The sequence below is a fragment of the Grampus griseus genome (genome assembly GCF_964374135.1).
Source record: "Grampus griseus genome assembly, chromosome: 19".
Classification (NCBI taxonomy): Eukaryota; Metazoa; Chordata; class Mammalia; order Artiodactyla; family Delphinidae; genus Grampus; species Grampus griseus.
Window position 1 is genome coordinate 41,286,282 of NC_139013.1, and position 21,000 is coordinate 41,307,281.

At 45.7% G+C, this 21,000-nt stretch overlaps 3 protein-coding genes across 6 annotated transcripts; 1 reads left to right on the forward strand and 2 right to left on the reverse strand.

Moving 5' to 3' along the window:
* Nucleotides 1–1,469: 1,469 nt before the first annotated feature.
* On the reverse strand, nt 1,470–11,038 carry COG8 (component of oligomeric golgi complex 8). 4 transcript variants are annotated; one of them, XM_082676297.1, is made up of 6 exons: nt 10,641–11,038; nt 9,175–9,382; nt 7,564–8,391; nt 5,288–5,456; nt 4,335–4,510; nt 1,470–2,544 (listed from the first exon to the last, which is right to left on the reverse strand). In XM_082676297.1, the coding sequence occupies exons 1-6, from the start codon at nt 11,033–11,035 to the stop codon at nt 2,368–2,370; spliced, it is 1,953 nt and encodes a 650-aa protein (XP_082532423.1). In that variant the 5' UTR covers nt 11,036–11,038; the 3' UTR covers nt 1,470–2,367. The 4 variants fall into 4 exon arrangements, with proteins under 4 accessions (XP_082532423.1, XP_082532425.1, XP_082532424.1 ...); XM_082676298.1 differs by lacking the exon at nt 1,470–2,544 and having other exon boundaries at nt 4,049–4,549; XM_082676296.1 differs by lacking the exon at nt 1,470–2,544 and having other exon boundaries at nt 4,052–4,510.
* Nucleotides 10,512–13,905, forward strand: NIP7 (nucleolar pre-rRNA processing protein NIP7). Its single transcript, XM_082676301.1, has 6 exons — nt 10,512–10,548; nt 11,163–11,360; nt 11,481–11,567; nt 11,669–11,807; nt 12,592–12,732; nt 12,938–13,905. Exons 2-6 carry the CDS (start codon nt 11,305–11,307, stop codon nt 13,055–13,057), a joined length of 543 nt encoding a protein of 180 aa, XP_082532427.1. The 5' UTR covers nt 10,512–10,548; nt 11,163–11,304; the 3' UTR covers nt 13,058–13,905.
* Nucleotides 13,906–13,985: 80 nt separating this feature from the next.
* TMED6 (transmembrane p24 trafficking protein 6) lies at nt 13,986–19,761 on the reverse strand (the record flags this gene model as incomplete). Its single annotated transcript, XM_082676300.1, has 4 exons — nt 13,986–14,927; nt 16,739–16,890; nt 18,161–18,287; nt 19,549–19,761. 4 exons carry the CDS (start codon nt 19,759–19,761, stop codon nt 14,694–14,696), a joined length of 726 nt encoding a protein of 241 aa, XP_082532426.1. The 3' UTR covers nt 13,986–14,693.
* Between the last annotated feature and the right edge of the window lie 1,239 nt (nt 19,762–21,000).

A 21,000-nucleotide genomic window follows, 5' to 3' on the forward strand; every position in this document is an offset into this window, starting at 1 on the left:
GCAGAAACTGTAGGACTGCCGTGGTTCATCCTCACAGCTCTAGTCACAGCTTTCACAGCTGCCCTGCCTTTCCATTTATCTCTCTTCCACCAGTAACAGGGCAAATGAATGTTCTGTTCACTACTGAGGCTGGCACGGTGGCTATGCTTAATGTGGCTAATATGTGCAGAGGAATTTCCTTCCCTAAGCGCTTGCTCTGAAATTCACTTCCTCCCTACCTGGGAATTCTGTTCTAAACCTTCTGCCTACATTGATTTTCGCTGTGGAAGTTGACTTCTAAAACTTTTATTAGCTCAAGGTGCTCATCTGTGTGGTTCTGCAGCTGATAATATCTGGCCAAGGTGGGAGAGATTTTCTTTCTTGTAAATGCAAGAATTTTTTGTCTTTGGGTTGTAGTGTCTTGGGCTAGTTGATCAAATCCTTCCTTGTATGTGGATTTGGTTATAACAGTAAATTTCATATATTGTCAGCAGCGTAGTCTCAGGCTTTCTCCACAGTCCACCCTGGGCAATCATTTACTTTTAGGCCTTGATTCAGGAAGCTTCAGGCAAATACTACTGATCTGCATTACAAAGGCATTACTAAGGACGGTTAACCGCAGAGCCTGTAAGGAATCTTCAGAATGTTTTGATGCCATCCTGCAGGAGCTTCTGAACAGTGTCCAATAGAAAGGAGGCTCACTGAATTCTAACTTTCCTAAGGATACGTGTTTTCAGTATACGTGAGAGCTCACTACAGATTCCCAGGTGGCTGAGTCTCTGTCCTCACCTCAGGGCAGTGCTGGGCCCTGTTTCTCTCTGAAGTGTGATGCACAGAGAGCCAGTTCTCTTTTGCTTGGCCTCACAAGCCCCCAGGCTTGGCTGTTTAGAGAAAGCCATGGGGGAAAATGGGTCTTTCCTGGGGTCATTTAATTAACTACTGTTTAAAACACATTTTCTCTAAACAACTTACTGGACTTCTTACTCTATGGGTACTTGGATTTTGAGGACTTTGGTAAGAGTACCTGCATGGCAAAACTCAACATAAAACTGAGGTAAGACAAGTATCAAAAGAAATGAGTTCCTTAACCTCTTGACAAAGCTGTGACAGAATCTTAAAGCTAAAACACTGGTCACCATGATGCTAATTTATTTTTTTCAGAATAAGTGTGCTGACGAGGAAGCACAAGTTCTGCTTTCTGTTTCTGCCCTAATTGTGACAGGAAGAGGCTCTTTGCTCCTTCTCAACTACAGGCATCCCCCACTTTTTGTAACTTCACTTTACACTGCTTTGCTTTTATGAAAGACCTATATTAGTACCTGTTTTCACTAATGGAAAGAAATTTGAAGAGGATTTTCACTTCTACGAAAAAGGTGAAAGCTGAAATAGCATTCAGCTTTTGTTTTGCAGTGAGCCATTATAGAAGCAGCACGCACTCAGAGCTGCCAGAGTGGCACCGCCAAGCTCCTTACCTGGGAGCTGTGCTCAGCATCAAGCCACCACAGTTTTGAACTGTATCTGTGACTATCTGTGCTTTATCTCCATTTATTTTGTGCATCTGTTAGCAAGATGTGTCCCAAGGTAACTGCTTCTTCAATTTATGCTATTTCAGCTTAGGAAAGGTTTCATCAGAACACTCTTCTTTCAGATCGTGAGGAAACCTATATCACCCCTCCCCTAGCCCTGCTCCATGGCCTCCATCCAAAGAATGAGCCAAGTACCAGCTGCCTAAGAGATCTCAGCAGAAAAGTCTTCCCCAGGTCTGTTACAGGTGGAAAGCAAAAGCTGGAGACCTAAACTGTATCTGAACCTGTTAAAATGTATGAATACTCAGTTACGTTAATATTGTCATTGAACTGGGTACATTCTGTCTTGTGTTTTACTTCCACAGGCAAACTGGTATCCAAAACAAATGGAGACTATGCAGGTAGCACACTTGAGCCCTTTGTAAACATAAGAACTTGGTGAAGGCGATCAACCACAGCCTTAATCCGCATTTTAAAACACAGCTTTCAGGTGTTTGGGGACTATATTATCTAATCTTGGCTTTGGGAACAGATGATACAGCTCTTCTGAAATCATGTCTACTGAGAGTGGCTATTTACTTGCCCGTGCCCCATCTTTATCTCCATACAAAATTGCCAGGAAATGTCCACTCCTTCAGGGGAGTTATTTTTCTTCTCAAGTTAAAGGCAATACATTGTCCATAGCTCATTTCAGGGCAAACATTAACATCTTCCTCCAACTCGGGAAGGCATGCTTTGACAGGCCATTGTTTTCTGTCGGAGCAGAGCCAATACCAAGTCGATGCCAGGTAAGACATGCCCAGCTTAAAGCCAAAATGTTTGTGTCTTGGTTTTCAGGGTCCTCAGATGCAGCAGGAAAGCTTTAGTCATTCACCTCCATCCAATGGATGTTTGTAAATGTCTTGCTGTCCATTTTGTCAATGAACAGGCAGCCCTGCAAGTGGTCCATCTCATGCTGGATAATGCGGGCTGCCCACCCACTGGCCTGCCACACCACCTGCTCTCCTCCGGGGTCCATCCCTGAAAAGGAAGGTACAGCCTGGGTGAGGACATGCTGAACTGCATCATTCTCAACCTACTTAGCCTTTCCTTGCCCCTGGCTGTTCCTATTTACAAGAGGCAATATCAGAAGGGAATGCAGACGGCAGCCCCTATGCTTCCTAGAAAAGAAGTCTGAACTCTGCCTCTTACCAAGTATTCAGCCTGGTTCCCAACTCTGACGAGTAGGTTGCTGGGTTCGCTATGGGGCTGAAATGAGAAATGATCTTCCCAAGTGACTTGCTCAAGAGGAAAAATCATCCCAACCCCAGCAAAGAATCACACTCTGCAAAACATACTGTGGTATGACAGGTAATGGCTTATCACTTTGGGTTAGGCAAAGCTGGGTTCTACTTCTCCCATTCCACGTGACAGATCTAATTGGCGCAGAAGAGAGAGAGAGAGAGTGTGTGTGTGTGAGAGAGAGAGACAGACAAACAGGCACAAGGTGAGTGACAGGGCAGAGGATGTGGTGTGAGCTAACAGGGGAATCAGGCCACCCTCCCAAACCCCAACCCCCCAACCCTGTGCCCCACTTGAGCTGGCTCTGCTCTCACAGGCGCCTTCTGCCCCATCGCATCGCGTCAGTCCTGAATTTTGTCCACTCCAGGGTCTGCTCGTGGGTAGGTAGGTTCCGCTGATCAGCCATCAACATGTCTACGCTTTAACTGGAACTTTGCGGAAACCGTTTCGTGGGATCCGAGGCCGCCGCCTCCGCAGGTTAAAGGAGAGCACGCATTTACCTATCCGCCCCAGGGACCCCACCGCCGCGCACCTGAGATCTGCACCGCCTGGAAGCGGGGCACGCAGGCCAGGAAGCCGCTGATGCTCTCGCAGCCCTCGGGGAAGGTGACCAGGCGGCTGTCCAGCACACGCAGGCTGGGGTTCACGAACACGCGCAGGGGGAAGGTTTCCATCTGACGGGCCTCGCGCACGCGCGGCGCGCATGCGTGGAAGAGCGCCTCGGGGAACTCGACCGCCAGCACCTGCAGCGGCACTCCGAGCTGCGGCGCGCTCAAGCCCACGCAGCGGCGGCGTCGCATCACCTGCACCAGCCGCTGCACCAGCTGCTGCAGCTCGGGTCCCGCCAGCTGTGCCGGCTCTACCGGGGCCGCCACGGCCCGCAGCGCCGGGTCCCCGACCTGGCACACGCGCGGGTACGGCGGCTCCGGCGCTCCCTGCACCAGACGCCGCACGTAGCGCCAGTAGGAGCGCCGGCGCGCCGGGCCCTCGAGGCCATCCGGGGGGTGCCTGGAGCTGCAGGCCCGGGCGCCGCCGCCCGCTACCCGCTCTCCCCACTGCAAGGCCGGCCTCACGCAGCCACGCGCCCGCAGCCACCGCAGCAGCAGCCCAGCCCCCAGCTGACCCATGGCGCGTGGAGCCTAGCCACCCGCCCGCACGCGTCCCTAGCCGGCCCCCGTAGCCGAAGCTCCCGCCCCCAGGGACTCCGGGAAGTGCAGTTCCCGCGGGCCTTCCGGGAACGCCGGCGCCGCTCATGCTTCGCAGCCTGCCTCTGGGTGGCGTCCACCAGCTTTATTATTTAATTCCATTTCTGATAGTTTAATCAAGCATTTACAAGAATATCCAGGAGGTTCTCCCGTTAATTATGCCTTCGCAGCCTCTCCCACGCGCGGCAACTCCCGTTCCCACCGGGCGCTGCAGTAAGTAAGCCCCTCGGGGGGGCGCCTGTCAAGTGCCTGCACTAGGCTCGTCGGCTGCCTGCGGTGGTCCCACGGATCCCACCTCCTGTTGCCCCCCGTCAGGGAAAGCCGGGGTGACAGGTTCGAGGACTGGCCCCTCGTCTGGGGGTTCTGGCGCTGGAGCTGTGACCTCGGGGACTAGCTCCTTGTCGTCTAGACAGAAGGCCATCTCTCTCTTCGGCAGGATAAAGGCCAGAGGCTCCTGGACGACGCTGACGTTCACATGCCCCAGGTTTCCGTACTTGGAGAGCTGAGTGGGTGGAATGCCTGGCCCAGATGGTAAAGAATAGAAGTGGAAAAAGCGTTTAATGAATTTAATTATGTGTCACAGGTAAAAGAACAAAAACAAAAAAACACTTATTGGAAGTAACGAACACAGTTACCATATTTCAATACAGTAAAAATTACCTTTGTGATATGGGACAGGCGCCTATGCGGTAAAGCCAGACTTTGAAAGTAATGGAAACAGAACAGTGCAGGACGGATGGAGAAAAAAAGCACCAGGAGAGCCTCAGCAGGCACTGGATTCCCTGGACAGGCCCAAGGAAAAGCGGGGGAGCAGAGAGCAGCCACTCTGCTGGTGGGATCACTGGCCCACTACCCTTTGGGAAATTGTGCCTCCCACACCCCCTTCACAGGCAAAGAGAGAGGGGGCATAGGGAAGGGAAGGTAAATTCTAAAAAATATTTTAAAAACACCATCTGTAAACATTTAATGTCAATGGAATCATACATTATGTGGTTCTTTTGTGACTGGCTTCTTCCACTTAGCTAGATATAAACATAATGTATGATTCTGTTGATAAGAAATGTCCAGAAAGGGCAAATCTACTGCAACAGAAAGGTTAGTGGCTGCCAGGGGCTAAGGGCAAGATTGGGGAATGACGACAAATGAACACCGGGGATCTTTCTAAAACTAGATGGTAGTAACGGTTGCACACCTGTGTACACTTACTAAAAACCTTGAATTTTACAAATAGGTGAATTATTTAGTATGTGAATTATGTCAATAAAATAGTTTTAAGAATCTTTTCCCTTCTTTTACCTAAGGTCTGTGCCATCTGAGCTGGAGGAAAAAGGACTTGGAGACAGCGATTTAAATAAGGAACGAGGTCTTCCAGGAAGACAGTGCAGAACTGGACGAAGAGCTCTTGCTCCCCACTGCTGAAGGCAGCCTCTTCGGCACGATGGAAGGCCAAGATTACTTTTGTTACCTAAGAGACAAGGGCACCATCAATCACCGGGTTAGTCTATCACCATCAGCAGTGTATAAAACTAGGTACAAATGTGCAGCCCTCAAGTTTTCATGAAGAAAGTTGTTCCAAACCGTACATGACATTATTATCTTGTTTAAATTCACAATTGTGGTCAATCTTCACAATTCTGTCACTTCACTGATGTATTTCTTATCCAACTAGTTTTATTACTAGTGCAGTTTCCAGTTCCAGTGGAGGAGCATCATGAAATTATACACAGAATACATTGCTTTTGGCTCCCATGGGAGATGGACCAGAACTATGGTGGATCCAGGAAGATGAAGCAACACTATAAAAGGCTTCTACTGAGTAAGGCCTCTGAAGTTCCACAATGCTAGAACCACTAGAAAATTGTAAAGGAGGAAAAATTAGAGCTGGAAAAGAAGTTCCACATACAAATAACAGCCTAGCTGACATTACAGGCAGGGTCACAGTGACAGAGTTAAGAACATAAACTCTGGGGAATTCCCTGGCAGTCCAGTGGTTAGAGCTCTGTGCTTTCACTGCCGAGGGCCCAGGTTCAATCTCTGGTCACAAGCCAAGAGGCACGGCCAAACAAACAAACAAATAAATAAATAACGAACATAGACTCTGGTGCCAGACGTTCTGGGCTCAAACTCCAGCTGTGCCACTCACTGGTTCTATGGCCTCTAAGTGATTACTTAAGCACCCCACGCCCTCTGTGCCTGAGTTCCCTCATCTATAAAGTAGGGCCAGCAACAGGACCTAACCTCACAGGGTTGTGAGAATTAAGTTTTAATATGTGTAAAGTATGATAAATTACGTGGCATGAAGTAAGCTCTAGATGAATATTAGCTAATTACTATTATCTGAATTTCACTGACCCTAAAAAGCTTCGTTGCTCATGCTTCCTTGCTCTTTTTTTTTTTTTTTTTTTGCGGTACACGGGCCTCTCACTGTTGTGGCCTCTCCCATTGCGGAGCACAGACTCCGGACGCGCAGGCTCAGTGGCCATGGCTCACGGGCCCAGCTGCTCCGTGGCATGTGGGATCTTCCCGGACCGGGGCACGAACCCGTGTCCCCTGTGTTGGCAGACAGACTCTCAACCACTGCACCACCAGGGAAGCCCTCCTTGCTCTTTCTTACAGGAGGACATCAACAGAAAGATTTTATACAACCACATCACAACTGCCACCTGGCTGACAGCAACTGTAAGATGTCATCAATTATAAGAAACACCCAATATCTAAAGATTTAATGTGTAAAAATGCACCATACTCGGATATTAGCAATGTTGGTAGTATTACTTGTATTAGGCAGAATTCTAATATGGCTCTTGTAATCCCCACCCCCTGGTATCCACTCCTTTGTGTAATCTCCTTCCCTTGAGTGCAGGCAGAATCTGTGACTTGTTTCTAACCCACAGAATATGGCGAAGGTGAAGGATTTGGCTGTTTTAATTAACGTCCCTAACCGGCTGATTGAATTAATGAAAAGGGAGGTTATCCTGGGTGGGCCTACCCTAATTAGATGAGCCTCTTAAAAGAGGGTTGAGGACTCCTCTAAAGGAGACTTAGCAAGGAGAGATGCTCTCCCATTGGCTCTGAAGAATCAAAAAGCCACACTGAACTGCCTGTGGAGTGGGCTGGTCTCTAGGAGTTGAGGGCCTCAGTCCTACAACTGTAAGGAACAGAAATCTGCCACTGTGAGTGAGCTTGAAAGGAGGGGACCCTGAGCTCCAGATGAGTCCACAGCCTGGCCAACACCTTGATTGCAACCTTGTGAGCAGAGGACCAACCCATTTAGGCTGTGCCTGGACTCCTGACCGACAGAAACAGACATGATAAATGTGTGTTGTTTAAACTGCTATGTTTGTGTGAGTTTGTTATGCAGCAATAGAAAATCAATATATTACTGAACCATTACTACAGGTGAGACACTTCATGAAAGGAGACTAACCAGAGCCTTTCAACCAGAAAAACCTCTAAAACCACACTAAACCGAAGTCAGCAGGCACCACTGTCACACAGACTGGTTTATTACAAAAGTCTGTCCACTTATTACTAAAGGAGGCCCCAGAAGAGAGCCAACAGTATGTGCTCACCTTGGCAAGGGCATCTTCCAGGGCCACAGTCACATCCTGCGCCAGGGCCATGGGGCAGCAGAGGCGCAGATCATTGAAGGCGACCAGAATATTGTTGAGGAAGCAGGCAAGCGGTGGGAAGTCTAAGAGCACCATGGGCGGCTGCAGGGTCCCCGGCTGAGTGACTGGAACAGCAGCAGGCAGGTTACTGCTGCTCAGGATGGCTGGAGCTGAGATGAGGGTGTAGGAGTTCATTTCATCCTGGAACTTCTCGACCGTTTCCTGAATTGCTTTCTGGAAAGTGCTGATAGCCACTCGCTGGAAAACAGGAGCTAACTGACCCCGGAAATCAGCCCCTACCCGGCTAAAAGACAGTCCAAAGTACATGCACTGGCCCAGCAGAGAGTCCAGACGGCTGCCTATCCCTCGGTTAAGGTCAGTCTCCAGCACCTGCAGGAACTGTGAGACTTTCTGCAGCACCCAGCCATGGAAGATGGCACTCTCATTCACGGTGTGCTCGCCCATGGCAGGGGGCAGCAACGGGTCCTCGTCTGAGAAGATGGCACGGTACTGGGTGATAATATCGAACAGATGGACACGGCAGGCCTCGATGGTTTTCGTGATGTGGAAATAGGGATCATCACTGGGGATGGCAGTCAGGATAGATCGGAGCCAAGCATCTCGGGCCTGAAGAAACTTGACCCTCAACTCAGCCTCGGTGAAGACATCCATTTGCCGTAAGAAGCCAATGACACGGAGGCAGGCAGGGAGCTGGATGTTCGTCCTCAGTTGTTGGATCAGCTGGCTCAGCATCAGCTGCATGGACTGGCGCACTTCGTTCACAATGCCCTGACGACACAGGGGGTGAGTCACCACGCTGGGAAAGACACTCCCTGGAACCCATTCCACTAACCCTGAATACTGCAGACCAACATTCCCACTGCTGTCCTGACATACAAAGTAGATTTCCTAAAACTGATGCATACAGGTTCACCAGCAAAGGTTTGGTTCACTGTGGCCTACGGGCCCTGCCTGGTTCTTCTGCCCTCACCTGCTTCCTAATGCTCTCCCCTTGCTCACTGCAATCCAGCCAGAATGGCTATCTTTATACTTCAAACACTCCAACTTCTTCCCTCCTTAGCCTGCTATACTTGTTCGTACCACTTTCTGGTTGGCTCTCCCCCCACATCTTCATGTGGCTGGCTCCTTCTCGTCATCTGGGTCTCAGCTTAAATGTTATCTCACCAGAAGAGCCTTTCCTGACCACTCTACCTAGAGTAACCCACCTTAGCCTCCTGCCCCATTCCCTGGTTTATTTTGTTAAGATACTTAACACTATCTGAAAGGATATTATTTATTTATTTGCCAACTAGCAGATTATGAGAGCCAAGGCCTTGTCTTTGTTCACATTGTACTCCCAGCATCTAGATCAATGCCTGGCACATGATTAATATTTATCAGCTGACTGAATAATGAATGTATGTTTTATGATCAAGCCTGCCTGCCTTGCAGAAACTGATGTGAAAAATGCAAGGAGTTTCCCTAAGGTTTCTGCCTAAAGGGTCAGTGATGACCACAGAATTACTGATCACAAGAACATCAGCTTGAGTCCTCTCTGGGCAAGTTGGCTACCTGGATGACAGGGATGGAGGAGTATTTCCTTTCCAGTCGGCGTACATAGGCTGCAAGCTCCAGGGCCTCTTCATAATAGCTGTTCCGGACACAGGTGTCCATGAGTTGAGGGATCTCCAGGATTTCCAGGATTTCCGTGTGCCGGTTTAGAGTCAGGGTGTTCATTCGGCGATTGGAGCTGATCTCCTCAGCCTCTTTCACAAAATTCCTAGTAACAATCAGGAGTACATTGGTGGTTCACTGCTCTGCATCCAAGTCTTAGCTACAAATTCCAAGCACTTACTATGAACTGAGCACTGGGCTGATTTATCTGATTTAATCTTCACACCAACCCCATTAGATAAGTACTTTTACCCTTGAAATTTTAATCCCAGAGATTTTAAGCAACTTGTCCAAGATCACACAACTAATAAGTGATAAAAAGATTTGAACCCAGATCTGCCACTTAACAAGCTGTAGCAAGGTACTTAGGCTCTCTGAACTGTTTCTTCATTGGTAAAATAGTAACAGGACCCACCTCATAAGGATGTGAGAATTAAATGAGATGATGTGTATAAAGCATTTAACATAGGACCTGATATGGAGTAAATGTTCCTTTAATAACAGCTATTCTTATTATTTTCATAATGCCCTAACTAGCCTAGAACTACAGCCTTACCCCCAAGTTCCCTCAGCCTCTTAATCTCCTATGCTATGGTCCAACCTCAGTTCCTGCTACAGTCTCCATTTCTTCTCGGTAACTGCAGACACCTGCTTTGTGAAGCCCTCCATCTATTCTAAGGGATTGGAAGAGTATGAAAGCTATTCTCAAATATGCAAAGACTCAAAAGAAAACTTAAACTTTTATCACGAAAGACTGGAAGGCAGAATTAGGGATAATGGATTGAGGGTCGAGGGAGGGAGAATATGGGTCAAAAAGGAAGATTTTTTTTTTTTGGATGATGATTTTAACTGTCCCCAAACGGGAGGATTTCCTTGTCAGCCTCCTATCAATGAACGGTTTAGAGCAGATGACCTCTGGTCCAAGCTGTTGTGTGTACATGTGTGTTGTGTGTTTGTGTTGTGTGTATAGGTTTACATAAATATGCACATATATTAAGCTGACAATTGTAGAGTGTTAATTATGTCGGACCCAATGATAAGTGCTTTGCATGGATTCTCTTTATTTAGTGCTCACAACAGCCCTATGAGAGAGGGACGTGCTGCTGGGTTCCAATTCTGACTTCAAAACTTACTAGCTGTGCCCTGGGACGGTCACTAACCTCTGTGTCTTAACTTCCTCATACGCAAAATGCAAATAACAATACCTACCTCGAAGGCTGCTGTGCAGTTTAAATGGATTAATGAAATGCTCAGAGGAGAACCTGGCATATGGTAAGCGCTATCTAAGTGTTAGCTATTTCTATCGTCGTAAATGATAGCGATTACAGGTATTAAAAGCCCCTTTAGCACCGGACCCGCCGCACCTGCAGCTCTGTTGGAAGCTGGGCAAGCGGTCGAGCAGGCGGCCAAGCGACTCCTCCACGTCGCCAAAGAGGCGGTGGATGCGCTCGGTGCACTCGGCGCCGCGGATGAAGGTCTTGTAGTTGGCGAAGGCCAAGTCGCGCGTCTGCTGCAGCAGCTGCGCTCGCTCCTCGGCCAGGCGGTCGGGCTCGCGCCGCAGCCGTTCCAGCCCCGAGCCGCTCAACTCCCTGAGGTAGCGGCCCACGTCGGGCCGCTCCCGCCACTGGGCCTCCGGGAAGCGGTCCCGGAACAGCGACGCCAGGAGCCCTTCATCCTCCACCTCCCCGAGGGCAGCCGCGGTGGCCGTCGCTGTGGCCGAGGCCGTAGTCGAGAGCGGAAGAGTCGCTGTCGCCGCCATCTTCTCAGCAGCAGCGTCACTTCCCCTCCCGCTCAGCGAGGGCGCTGACTCCGTAGAATCGAAAGCAGCCGGGGCGTACTTCCGGTCTCTATGGTTTCTCATCAGGCCCGCTTTCTTTCCCCGATAGTCGTCCAGGTTACGGGGCGCTAGCGTGGGGAAACGACTGGAAAGCAGCTAGAGAGGCAGGCTTTGAGGTTGCCAAGGAGCGGCTGATCTTCCGTTTCCGGTAACTGAGGCACGAGGATCCGGCGTTCCAACCCAGCGGGAAAATGCGGCCTCTGACTGAAGAGGAGACGCGAGTAATGTTTGAGAAGATAGCAAAATAGTAAGAGTGCGCGGGGCAGAAGAGGGAGTGTGTGGGTGGCGCGGAGGGGCATGGGTGGAGCGGGGGGCGCGGTGCCGGGATGAGTCCGGGCGCGGCCTCTAGTCCTCCTTTTGCTCTCAGCATCGGGGAGAATCTGCAGCTGCTGGTCGACAGGCCCGACGGCACCTACTGTTTCAGGCTGCACAACGACCGGGTGTACTACGTGAGGTGAGGCGGCGCGGGGCCGGGTAGGCAGCATGGAGCCGGGTGGGGTCCTGGGTCCCTCCAGCCTCCCTCATCTGACACTGCCTTTTTCTTTATCCCTTCAGTGAGAAGATTTTGAAGTTGGCCGCCAACATCTCCGGTGACAAGCTGGTGTCGCTGGGGACGTGCTTCGGAAAATTCACGAAGACCCACAAGTTTCGGTTGCACATCACGGCTCTGGATTACCTAGCACCGTATGCCAAGGTTTGTGGGGTGGTGTCAGTCCGCCACTAGGGATGGAGGAAGTCTAGGCTGAGGGCCACATCAGAAGGCAGAATTGGGCACCTTTTCTGCGACGGAGTCGCTGACGGTGCTTAGGGTCAGTGCCAGCACCTGGAGATGTGTGTACATCTTAATGCCTGGGCGTGGTCGGGGCTCAGGTGTAGGAGCCCTATGTGGCCGCAGTGGTGGTTATCTCCAGTAGAAACTGAAAAGCCTATGCAGACCCAGCCCAAGACCAAAAAGCAAATGGGTGGCTGTGAAGAGGAGCGTAGTGGGGTACAGAAAAAGAGCTGTTAAACTGCCCATGGGAGAAGTTGATTGTAGAGTCGAGGTAAGAACCTCCTGGCTGGTCTCTTCGTGGGGTGAACATATTAAGGGAAGCATGACTCTTTCTCTCTTTTCTTTAAAATTCATGTTACAAGACAGACGAACCTCACAGGTGACATATATAGCACGGGGCATATGGTCAGTAATATCTTAATAATCTTGTATGGAGACAGATGACACAGATACTATAACTTTATATTATCGTGATCTTTTTGTAATGTATAGAAATATCAGATCACTGTTTTGCACCTTTAACTAACATGGTATTATAGATTACTATACTTCAACTGAAAAGAAAATAAATAAAAGAACCAAAAAAACTTAGTTCATAAGGGATAAACAGAAAGAAATTAACCATAGATCTAGCAGTTAGCCTATCTGCAGGGGTCTAACTATTTAGCATTTTTATGTCTCTTGGATTTAATTCTCTTTTTTACAGTATAAAGTGTGGATAAAACCTGGAGCAGAGCAATCCTTCCTGTATGGGAACCATGTGCTGAAATCTGGACTTGGTCGAATCACTGAAAATACTTCTCAATACCAGGGAGTTGTGGTGTACTCCATGGCAGACATCCCTTTGGTGAGTAGAGATGGTTGCTGTTAAAAAATCAAGTATCTTTTTATTCAAGATGGATGTATTTTCAGTCTGCGCTTGAGAGACTAAATTCTCAGCACCTTTTGAATTCTTCAAAGAACTGTATCTTTTCGTCTTTGTTGTTTCCAGACCTCAATACGTACTTATTGAATGACTTGAGTGAATCAGTGTCTCTTCTTTTGAATCCCAGGGTTTTGGGGTGGCAGCAAAGTCTACACAAGACTGCAGGAAAGTAGACCCCATGGCGATTGTGGTATTTCATCAAGCAGACATTGGGGAATATGTGCGGCATGAAGAGACATTGACTTAAAACGAAATCATCGCGAGGACTTGTGGCTGTGTGGAAGGGCCTAGCTTTGTTTCCTGTGTCTGTGTAGGCTCCACCATCATGTTGAATTTTGTCAACACTGTGACCTCTTCAGGGACTTCTTAGTTTAATATTCTATTATGGACAAATGCAGGCTGGATTCTTATTATGCAGAAATGGCTCAAAAACGGGGTTTTGGATCTTTGTGATTATGACTAACTAGAATGCTGTGTTTTATATTTGAATCAGAGGGCTTCTTGTTTTGAGTAACAGGTTCTAAATTGTTGGAACTGAGGACAAGAATAGCGTATTGTTATCTGTGATAACACTGTTTTCCAAACACATGATAAGAACGTAATGAATTTTCTTATTTATTAATACTATGAAAGATAGATATTGCCATCAGAATAGTAGGTCGTGTGTGGAATTTTACAAATGAAATTTGGATAAAACAGTAAGAGCAGTTTATTCTGCCAATTTTCTTTACGGTAGGTGCTGTGTAGTGTGGAAAAAAACTTGGATTCAAACACCAGTTCTCACATCTACCAGCTGTATGGCCTTAGATGAGTCATTAAACTTTAATAAGCTTCATTTCCTTCTGTTTCAAAAAGCAGCCTAGCCGTCTTCCTAAGAATAGTTTTTAGAAGTGGAAATCGTGATCGTAAAGCATCTAGCACAGTGCCTGGCAAATGAGAGTGTTGAATAAATGGTAAGAGTTATTTCTGTAACATTTATACTGAGTATTTCTGTTACTAAGAGTAGGATCTTATGAACATAATTTGATTATATTATCTTGGCTTTTACAAGCGGTTTTCTCACTCTTTTTCTTGAATGGTATGATCCCAGGCTGAATGTTATTTTTATCACCTTGATTTCTAAAACAATTTCTCTTATAAATCTTTTGGGTTTTTTTTTAATTAAAAAAATTTTTTTATTGTAGTATAGTTGACGTACAATATTGAGTTAGTTTCAGGTGTACAGCAAAGTGATTCATTTATACATATATTCTTACAAATCTTTAATTACATGACTGGACTGGACAAAAAGCACTACTCAGAAACCCTGAAATAATAATTTAGCTCCTCCATCCTTCTCCCATGCCTTCCAAAATTATTTTTAGAATTACTAAAATATTTTTTAGTGAAAAACATGTCACAGACAAAAAAATTTTTAAGTACCTGTATTGTAAAGCAATTTCTTTAGTGCATATACTGCTTAATTTAAATTCCAAAGGTGACATCTCTAAAAATAAATCATTTTTCAATTACAAAAAAGCACTCTACCAACTCCTGTTTTTGTATGCAACATATAAAACCCAGTTTTATATGTTTTTGTCCCATATTTTTCAACTTTTCTCCCTTCCAAGGTTCTCTGTTAATTTCTAAATAAACATAGTGAAGGTTAAGGGGCTGCAGTACGATGGACAATATTTTGATGGTAGCATTTAGTGTGTACTTTAGAAATAGTCAACGTCAAAACTTTACACACTTTTATTTATTGCTATTTTGCCTGTGTAGATGAGAGCAATAGGCTACAACTTTCTAACAAGAAAAATTGATTTTTTCCCAATAACTTTACAAAGATTTGAGAGAGCTTGTGCCCCAGAAGAAAAGAGCCAGGGCACTGTAGTTGTTCGAGCTTAGCATCTTGGCTTCTTTGTGTCTGTAGTCGTTGGGATGTTGAAGAGACGCTTCAAGAAATACAGCTGCAGGATCCCAGAAAGAATAATAACAAGGCTCTGGGCTGTCGACCACCAATTCACATAGTTATAGTTTGACTGGAGTAGGAAAAAGTCAGCCATTTTTCTCATGCGAGCGAAGTTGTAGTATCGCCACATGTGAAAGATATTGTTCTGCAGCTTTCGTGTACTCTTCTGCAGGACAGAAAATGAAATACAGAAAGGGTTCCTCCGTAACCTCATCTAGCCTCCCCTGGGTACCCACCAGCACTAACCTAGTTTATCTGGAAGTTGAGTAACTTACGATTTTATAGTATGTAATAAATTGGCTATTGGAGTTGTTGATAAATGCTAGTTTTGTTGTCTATGAAAAAATTGCTTGGACTTCAGTTATAAAAAAATAATTTTTATAATGAAAAACTTCAGTGCTAAAACTAGAAAGTTCCTCCAGATTATCTCTAGATTTAGACATGTACTCAGCATATCATTGCTGTTCTGGGTGATGTCTTCTGTTCTTTGTATATGGTAAAAGATAAGGGCCTGCAAATTTTTATGGAAGGGCCAGACAGTAAATATTCTAGGCTTTGCAGGCCATACAGTCTCTTGCAACTACTAAGCTCTGCCACTGTAGCACAAAAGCAGCCATAGATAATATGTCCAGTTAGCTGTCCCTCATTATCAGTGGGGAGATGGGTTCCAGGACCTGCAGAGGATGCTGAAATCCCATAGTCAGCCCTCCGCATCTGCAGGTTCTGCATCTGCAGATACAGAGGGCCAACTGTAATTGTCAAATGAGCATGGCTGTCTTCTAGTCAAACTTCACTTACAAAAACAGGCAGTGAGCTTTTGTGCATCAAGCAGACTATCAAGAAAGTCAAGAGAGATCCCAGAAAATGAGAGAAAATATTTGCAAATCATATATCTGTTAAGAGACTAGTATCCAGAATATATAAAGAACTCTTAGAACTCAATCATAAAAAGACAAATAACCAGATTTTAAAATGGGCAAAGGATTTGAATAGACATTTCTCCAAAAAAGCATGCAAAGATGCTCAGTGTCAGGGAGACACAACTCAAAAATCACAAGATACCACTTATACCCACTAGGATTGCTATAGCAAAAAAGATTATAACATGTTGGCAGGGATATGGAGAAATTGCAACACTCATACACTGCTGGTGGGAGTGTAAAATGGTTTAGCCACTGTGGAATATAACAGTTCCTCAGTGAAGGTAAAAAGTTACCATATGTGCCAGCAGAGTATACCGCTTATATGTGTACAGAGATGAAAGCATGTTCACACAAAAATTTGTAGGCAAATGCTCACAGCAGCATTGTTCATGATAGCCAGAAAGTGGAAATAACCCAGATGTCTACCAGCTGATATGTAGATAAACAAAATGTGTTTTAAATATACAATAGAATACTATTCATCCAGAAAAAGGAATGAAGTATTAATACATGGTACAATGTGGATGAACCTTAAAAACATGCTAAATAAAAGAAGCCAAAGACAAAAGTCCACATTGTATGATTCCACTTAATATGAAGTGTACAGAATAGGCAAATCTATATAAACAAAGTAGATTAGTGAGGGATTACCCAGGGCTGAGGGGCATGGGGAACACAGAGTGAATAATAGGTCTGCAGTTTCTTTTTGGGGTGATGAAACTATTCTGGAATTAGATGCTGGTAATGGTTGCAGGACCTTGTAAACCACTAAACTGTACACTTAAAGTGGTGAATTGTATCTAAGTTAAAAAACAAACAGGCAGTGGGCCAGATTTGGCCTGTGAACCGTTGTTTGCCAATTCGTGGTATAAAACAAGTGAGGAATTTCAAGAGCTCCAAGTCACAAAATTAATTAAAGGCTTCAAATCCCTTTGCCTGTTTGTTTTCTACCCAAATGAGCCCTCACTCTGATGATATTACTCCCATAATTCTAATCTTTCCTCCAAATTTAAAGTCAGTTTCCATGGATGTTTCTCTCCCACAAAACAGTTACCTCAATTGCATCCAAAGTATCATTCAGTTGTTTTCTTTCATTCTTCTCTTTGTGGTCCATCTCAGGCCCCTCATAGAAGACTCCAAAATTGAGGTATACTTGTACAGAACCAAAGTGATTTTGCTGATTTTTTAGACAAAGCTGATAAAAACCTGTAGGAATCCCTAGATCATTACCAAATCTTGGTCTCCCACCCTCCCACCCTCTAGATTTCCCTGGAGATAACTCTTCTCCAGTGTTAAATGTGCTACTATAGCACCTTCTTTTTACTTAGGAAGTACAAAATCCAGTTTTTGATGTGGAAGATACTGATCTTACTTGAAACTTATTTTACTAATTATTTATAATATTGTTTTGCCAAATACTGGTAGCTTTAGCTCTATGTTGGATAGAAAATGTTTTCTTCCTCTTTTTCAACGTATAATTCCCACATCTCTTAAGGAATTTCTGATCAAGAGCATATTAAGAGCATAGTGTTTGCTTCTTGCATACCATGAGAGTTGGGATATCATTTGAATTTGAAAGTAGGGAAAAAATGTATGCTTTGTGAATGAAAGAAGCTATCCTACTGGAGTAACTTCCTGCAAGGTGGTCTGTATGGGGGCTGATGATTGGGGTATGTACTGGTGCTTGTTCTCAACTGGGGTCACCTCCCCGCGTGTGGTGATGGGGGAGGAGTGAGGAGGAGCAGGGTTGGAAAGGTGTGGCAGTGTATTTGATTGTCGAAATGACTGGAAGGCACTACGTAGGGGCCAAAGATGCTGCATAATAATGCTGAATATCCTGTGCCACTCAGTGATTCTCTTACGTCCCTGTTGAGAAATAGTCTTTTTTTGTGCACCTGGCTGGTAGAGAGGACAGTTCAAACTGACTGGTGCCGTCCAGGGTGAGGACAGGCTCGATCTGGCTGTAGGAATTTTCTGGTGACTGGAGAAGTGCTTTGTTGTAGAATGCGGATATTTTTCATGGCCATGCATTTCCTTGTGTTCTGCTTTTTGGTAACTGGCTCAAGTGTTTTGATGACTGAAAAGAAATACTGTCCCATAATAAATTTATTAATTGGAATTCTGTATCATAAGTGGGTCTGCCTGTTGTGATCACTTTCCAATAATCTGGTTCGTTGGAGATGATAAGATAAAATCGAGCTTCTGGACCCTGGAGTTATAATAATTAGTCACCTGGAGACTGCTTCCAAACTGCCAGTGGACCGCTGATTAATGTCCTTGGCCATTGGCAGTCTCCAGGAAATCTGGTTTTTGGTGTTGAAGGCTAAATCTTTTTCTTACTATTTCACCATCCATATGTGAAAAAGCCAGAGCTTTTACATCTCAGGTACTTAATTAAGTTCAATATTTCCGCATTATTTTCCCAATTTCAAAGAAACGTATGATTATTATAATAGCCGTGATGACGAAAACAGACCTGTCTCTTGGGTGGAGAAGTTAATCTGGCCCCGAACATTCTTAGTGGTGTCTATAAGGAAACCCTGTGGGGTATGTGCAGTGGCAGCAACATGCCGGTCATGTGACATTCCCAGTGTCCGCTGAACCTGCCGAGACACATGAAAGAGGGAGAAAAGCTCCTGCTGCATCATCAGGAAGCTAGCTGAATGGTAAGATTGACATCCAGTGACCATCAGCACAGTGGTTCTCAATCAGGGATGGTACTGCCCAACCCCCACTTTGAATTTGGGCTGAGACGTTGCCCTGGTGTTGCGAGTAGGGGAAGGGGGGCGGGGACAGCAATGCTGAATAGCCTGCCGTGTTAGAAATAGTAAGCAGGACAAAGAAATGACCCAAATGCCAATAGCACCCCTGGTAAGAAAACACATCTCAGACCATGCAGCTGACATGTTGGTGTATATGAATCTGGCTGTAGAGTTCTTGGCAGAACTCACTTGGTTTTGACCTCCCCAGTGGTATACTAGATTTGGGCTTATTTGATGCTTGACAGTAAATAAATAAGGCATTCAATAGGTACTTGCCTCCAAGCTGCGTCTTGATAAGCCCAGGCTACAGTGACCTGACTAGTAGCTACTATTCTATTATAAATTCAGAGATAAGAAAAATCTCTGGTAGGTTAATTTAAAATAAATTGTAAGTTACATTGGAGTAGAATAAGATCAACATAGTCTTTTACTCTGTAAACAAAATTTAGAAAGTTAATAGGTTTCTAAGATAAAGAACAAAGGAAATGAACAGCTTCTAAGTTTACTGTTGAGCAGACCATCCTTGGGCACAGCATGGATTAAAGTACTTGGCCTGTGAACAGGCAACTTGAAAACATTTACCTTCCTAAAAGCAACAGGTCTGACTGCATAGAGAAGCCTTGAGTTACTGATTCTCCAATTTGCTGGAATTACCCCTAAAGGCAAGAGTGTAAATGTTGCTCCCCCAACCTCATAAACTGAAGCATCTTTGAAATCTCTGGGTTTGTCTCCAAAGTTCATGTGACTTTTCATTCAACTTGGTACCATATCCATTATTATTTTAATATTTAAAAAATGGATTCTTTCGCCTCTCATCTCTAAACTCGAGTAAGTGTGATGATTACCTCTCCAGGAAGAGGCACCCGGTTTGTCCCATGACTTTGAGCACACTTCCACAGCCCCCAATTTGAGAAGCCAAACCATATGTTTTAGTGATTATTCATCCATCAGGAGTTTCCATTTAACTGCAGGTCTGTTTCATTAACAGGTGGGGAGTCACAGCATAATAAAGACAACTAGAACCTTGTGTTCATTTAAAACCTGACCCCCTTTACTAAAGGAAATGAACAAACAAGAAAAACAAGTCCCCAGTATGACCCACCTCATAACTGAAATAGAAGTATCCAGTCTGGTGGGCAAATTGCCAAAAGCATTCTGTGCCTCCTGGAGGGATCACGATGGCAAAGTCGTATCGATCCGCACCACGGAAGAGGGGCTGGTCCCCAGAGCCACTAAGAGGTTCTGTCTTCTGGCTCCTTGCAGAGCTCACTAGGTTCAGAACCACCAGTCCAGCACCAAAGAGCAAGGGGAACATGCTGCTCTCTGGAGACTGCTCTAACTGCTTGCAGCAGCCCAGTGGAACCAAGCAGTTTAGACAACTGCTGGGATAATCATTAACTCTGCAAGTCACACATAGGCCAGTCTCAGGGCCACACATAGATATTCCAGAATAGAACTGGCATGGTACCCCACGTTTGGCTCACAGGAAAGAATTTTGCTTTCACCTCAAAAACTCAGTGGCTTACCAGACCTACATCACGGGTGCTAGGTAGAATCTATTACTTCAGAAGAGAGATTTCCACCCCTCCTCTGGGCTGTCATTTTTCAGTTCTTGCCTCTTGGGGGTAAACATTAGGCAAATTTATTTACAACCACCTGAATGTACGGACTCATTTCTCGGTACACAGTGGCTGGGGAGATTTTTCTCATTCGTATCAAATTGCTAGATGATACGTGTCCCTCCTATAAGACGTGAGGGGCAACACCTGTTTCAACAGACCTCTTTCTGCCCAGTGCTACAGTTTAGGCGAGCAAAGCACAGCATGGAAGTGTGTGTAAAAATTTAAATGGATGAAGAATGAGCAAGAGACAGTGGTCAAACCCCTCCACTGATAATCCTCATTCTGCTACCTTCCACCTGACTGATACAGTCATCTAAAGCTATCCAAAATCCACTTAAAGACTATTACAGGGACTTCCCTGGTGGCGCCGTGGTTAACAATCTGCCTGCCAATGCAGGGGACACAGGTTCGATCCCTGGTCCGGGAAGATCCCACATGCCGCGGAGCTACCTATGTCCGTGCGCCACAGCTACTGAGCCTGCGCTCTAGAGCCTGTGAGCCACAACTACTGAGCCCTCGTGCCACAACTACTGAAGCCCACATGCCTAGAGCCTGTGCTCTGCAACGAGAAGCCACAGCAATGAGAAGCCCGCTCACCACAACGAAGAGTAGCCCCGCTCGCCGCAACTAGAGAAAGCCCGCATGCAGCAACAAAGACCCAGTGCAGCCCCAAAAAATAAATAAATAAACAAATAAATAAAAAGACTATTGTTCAAACCCTTGATCTTTCTTTTATCTGTGGCTTCTTCAGCACCCACAGGGGGAAAAAGGCTGACTTCATGGCGGAGACAGTTACGTGCATCTTATTTTATTCTCACAACAGCCTACAAGGGAAGTACTATTACCTACTACATTAGAGATGAGGAAATGGACATCCAGAGATTCCAGTGGCTAACTCACCATCTCCAAGAACAGCTGGCACAGCTGGGGCC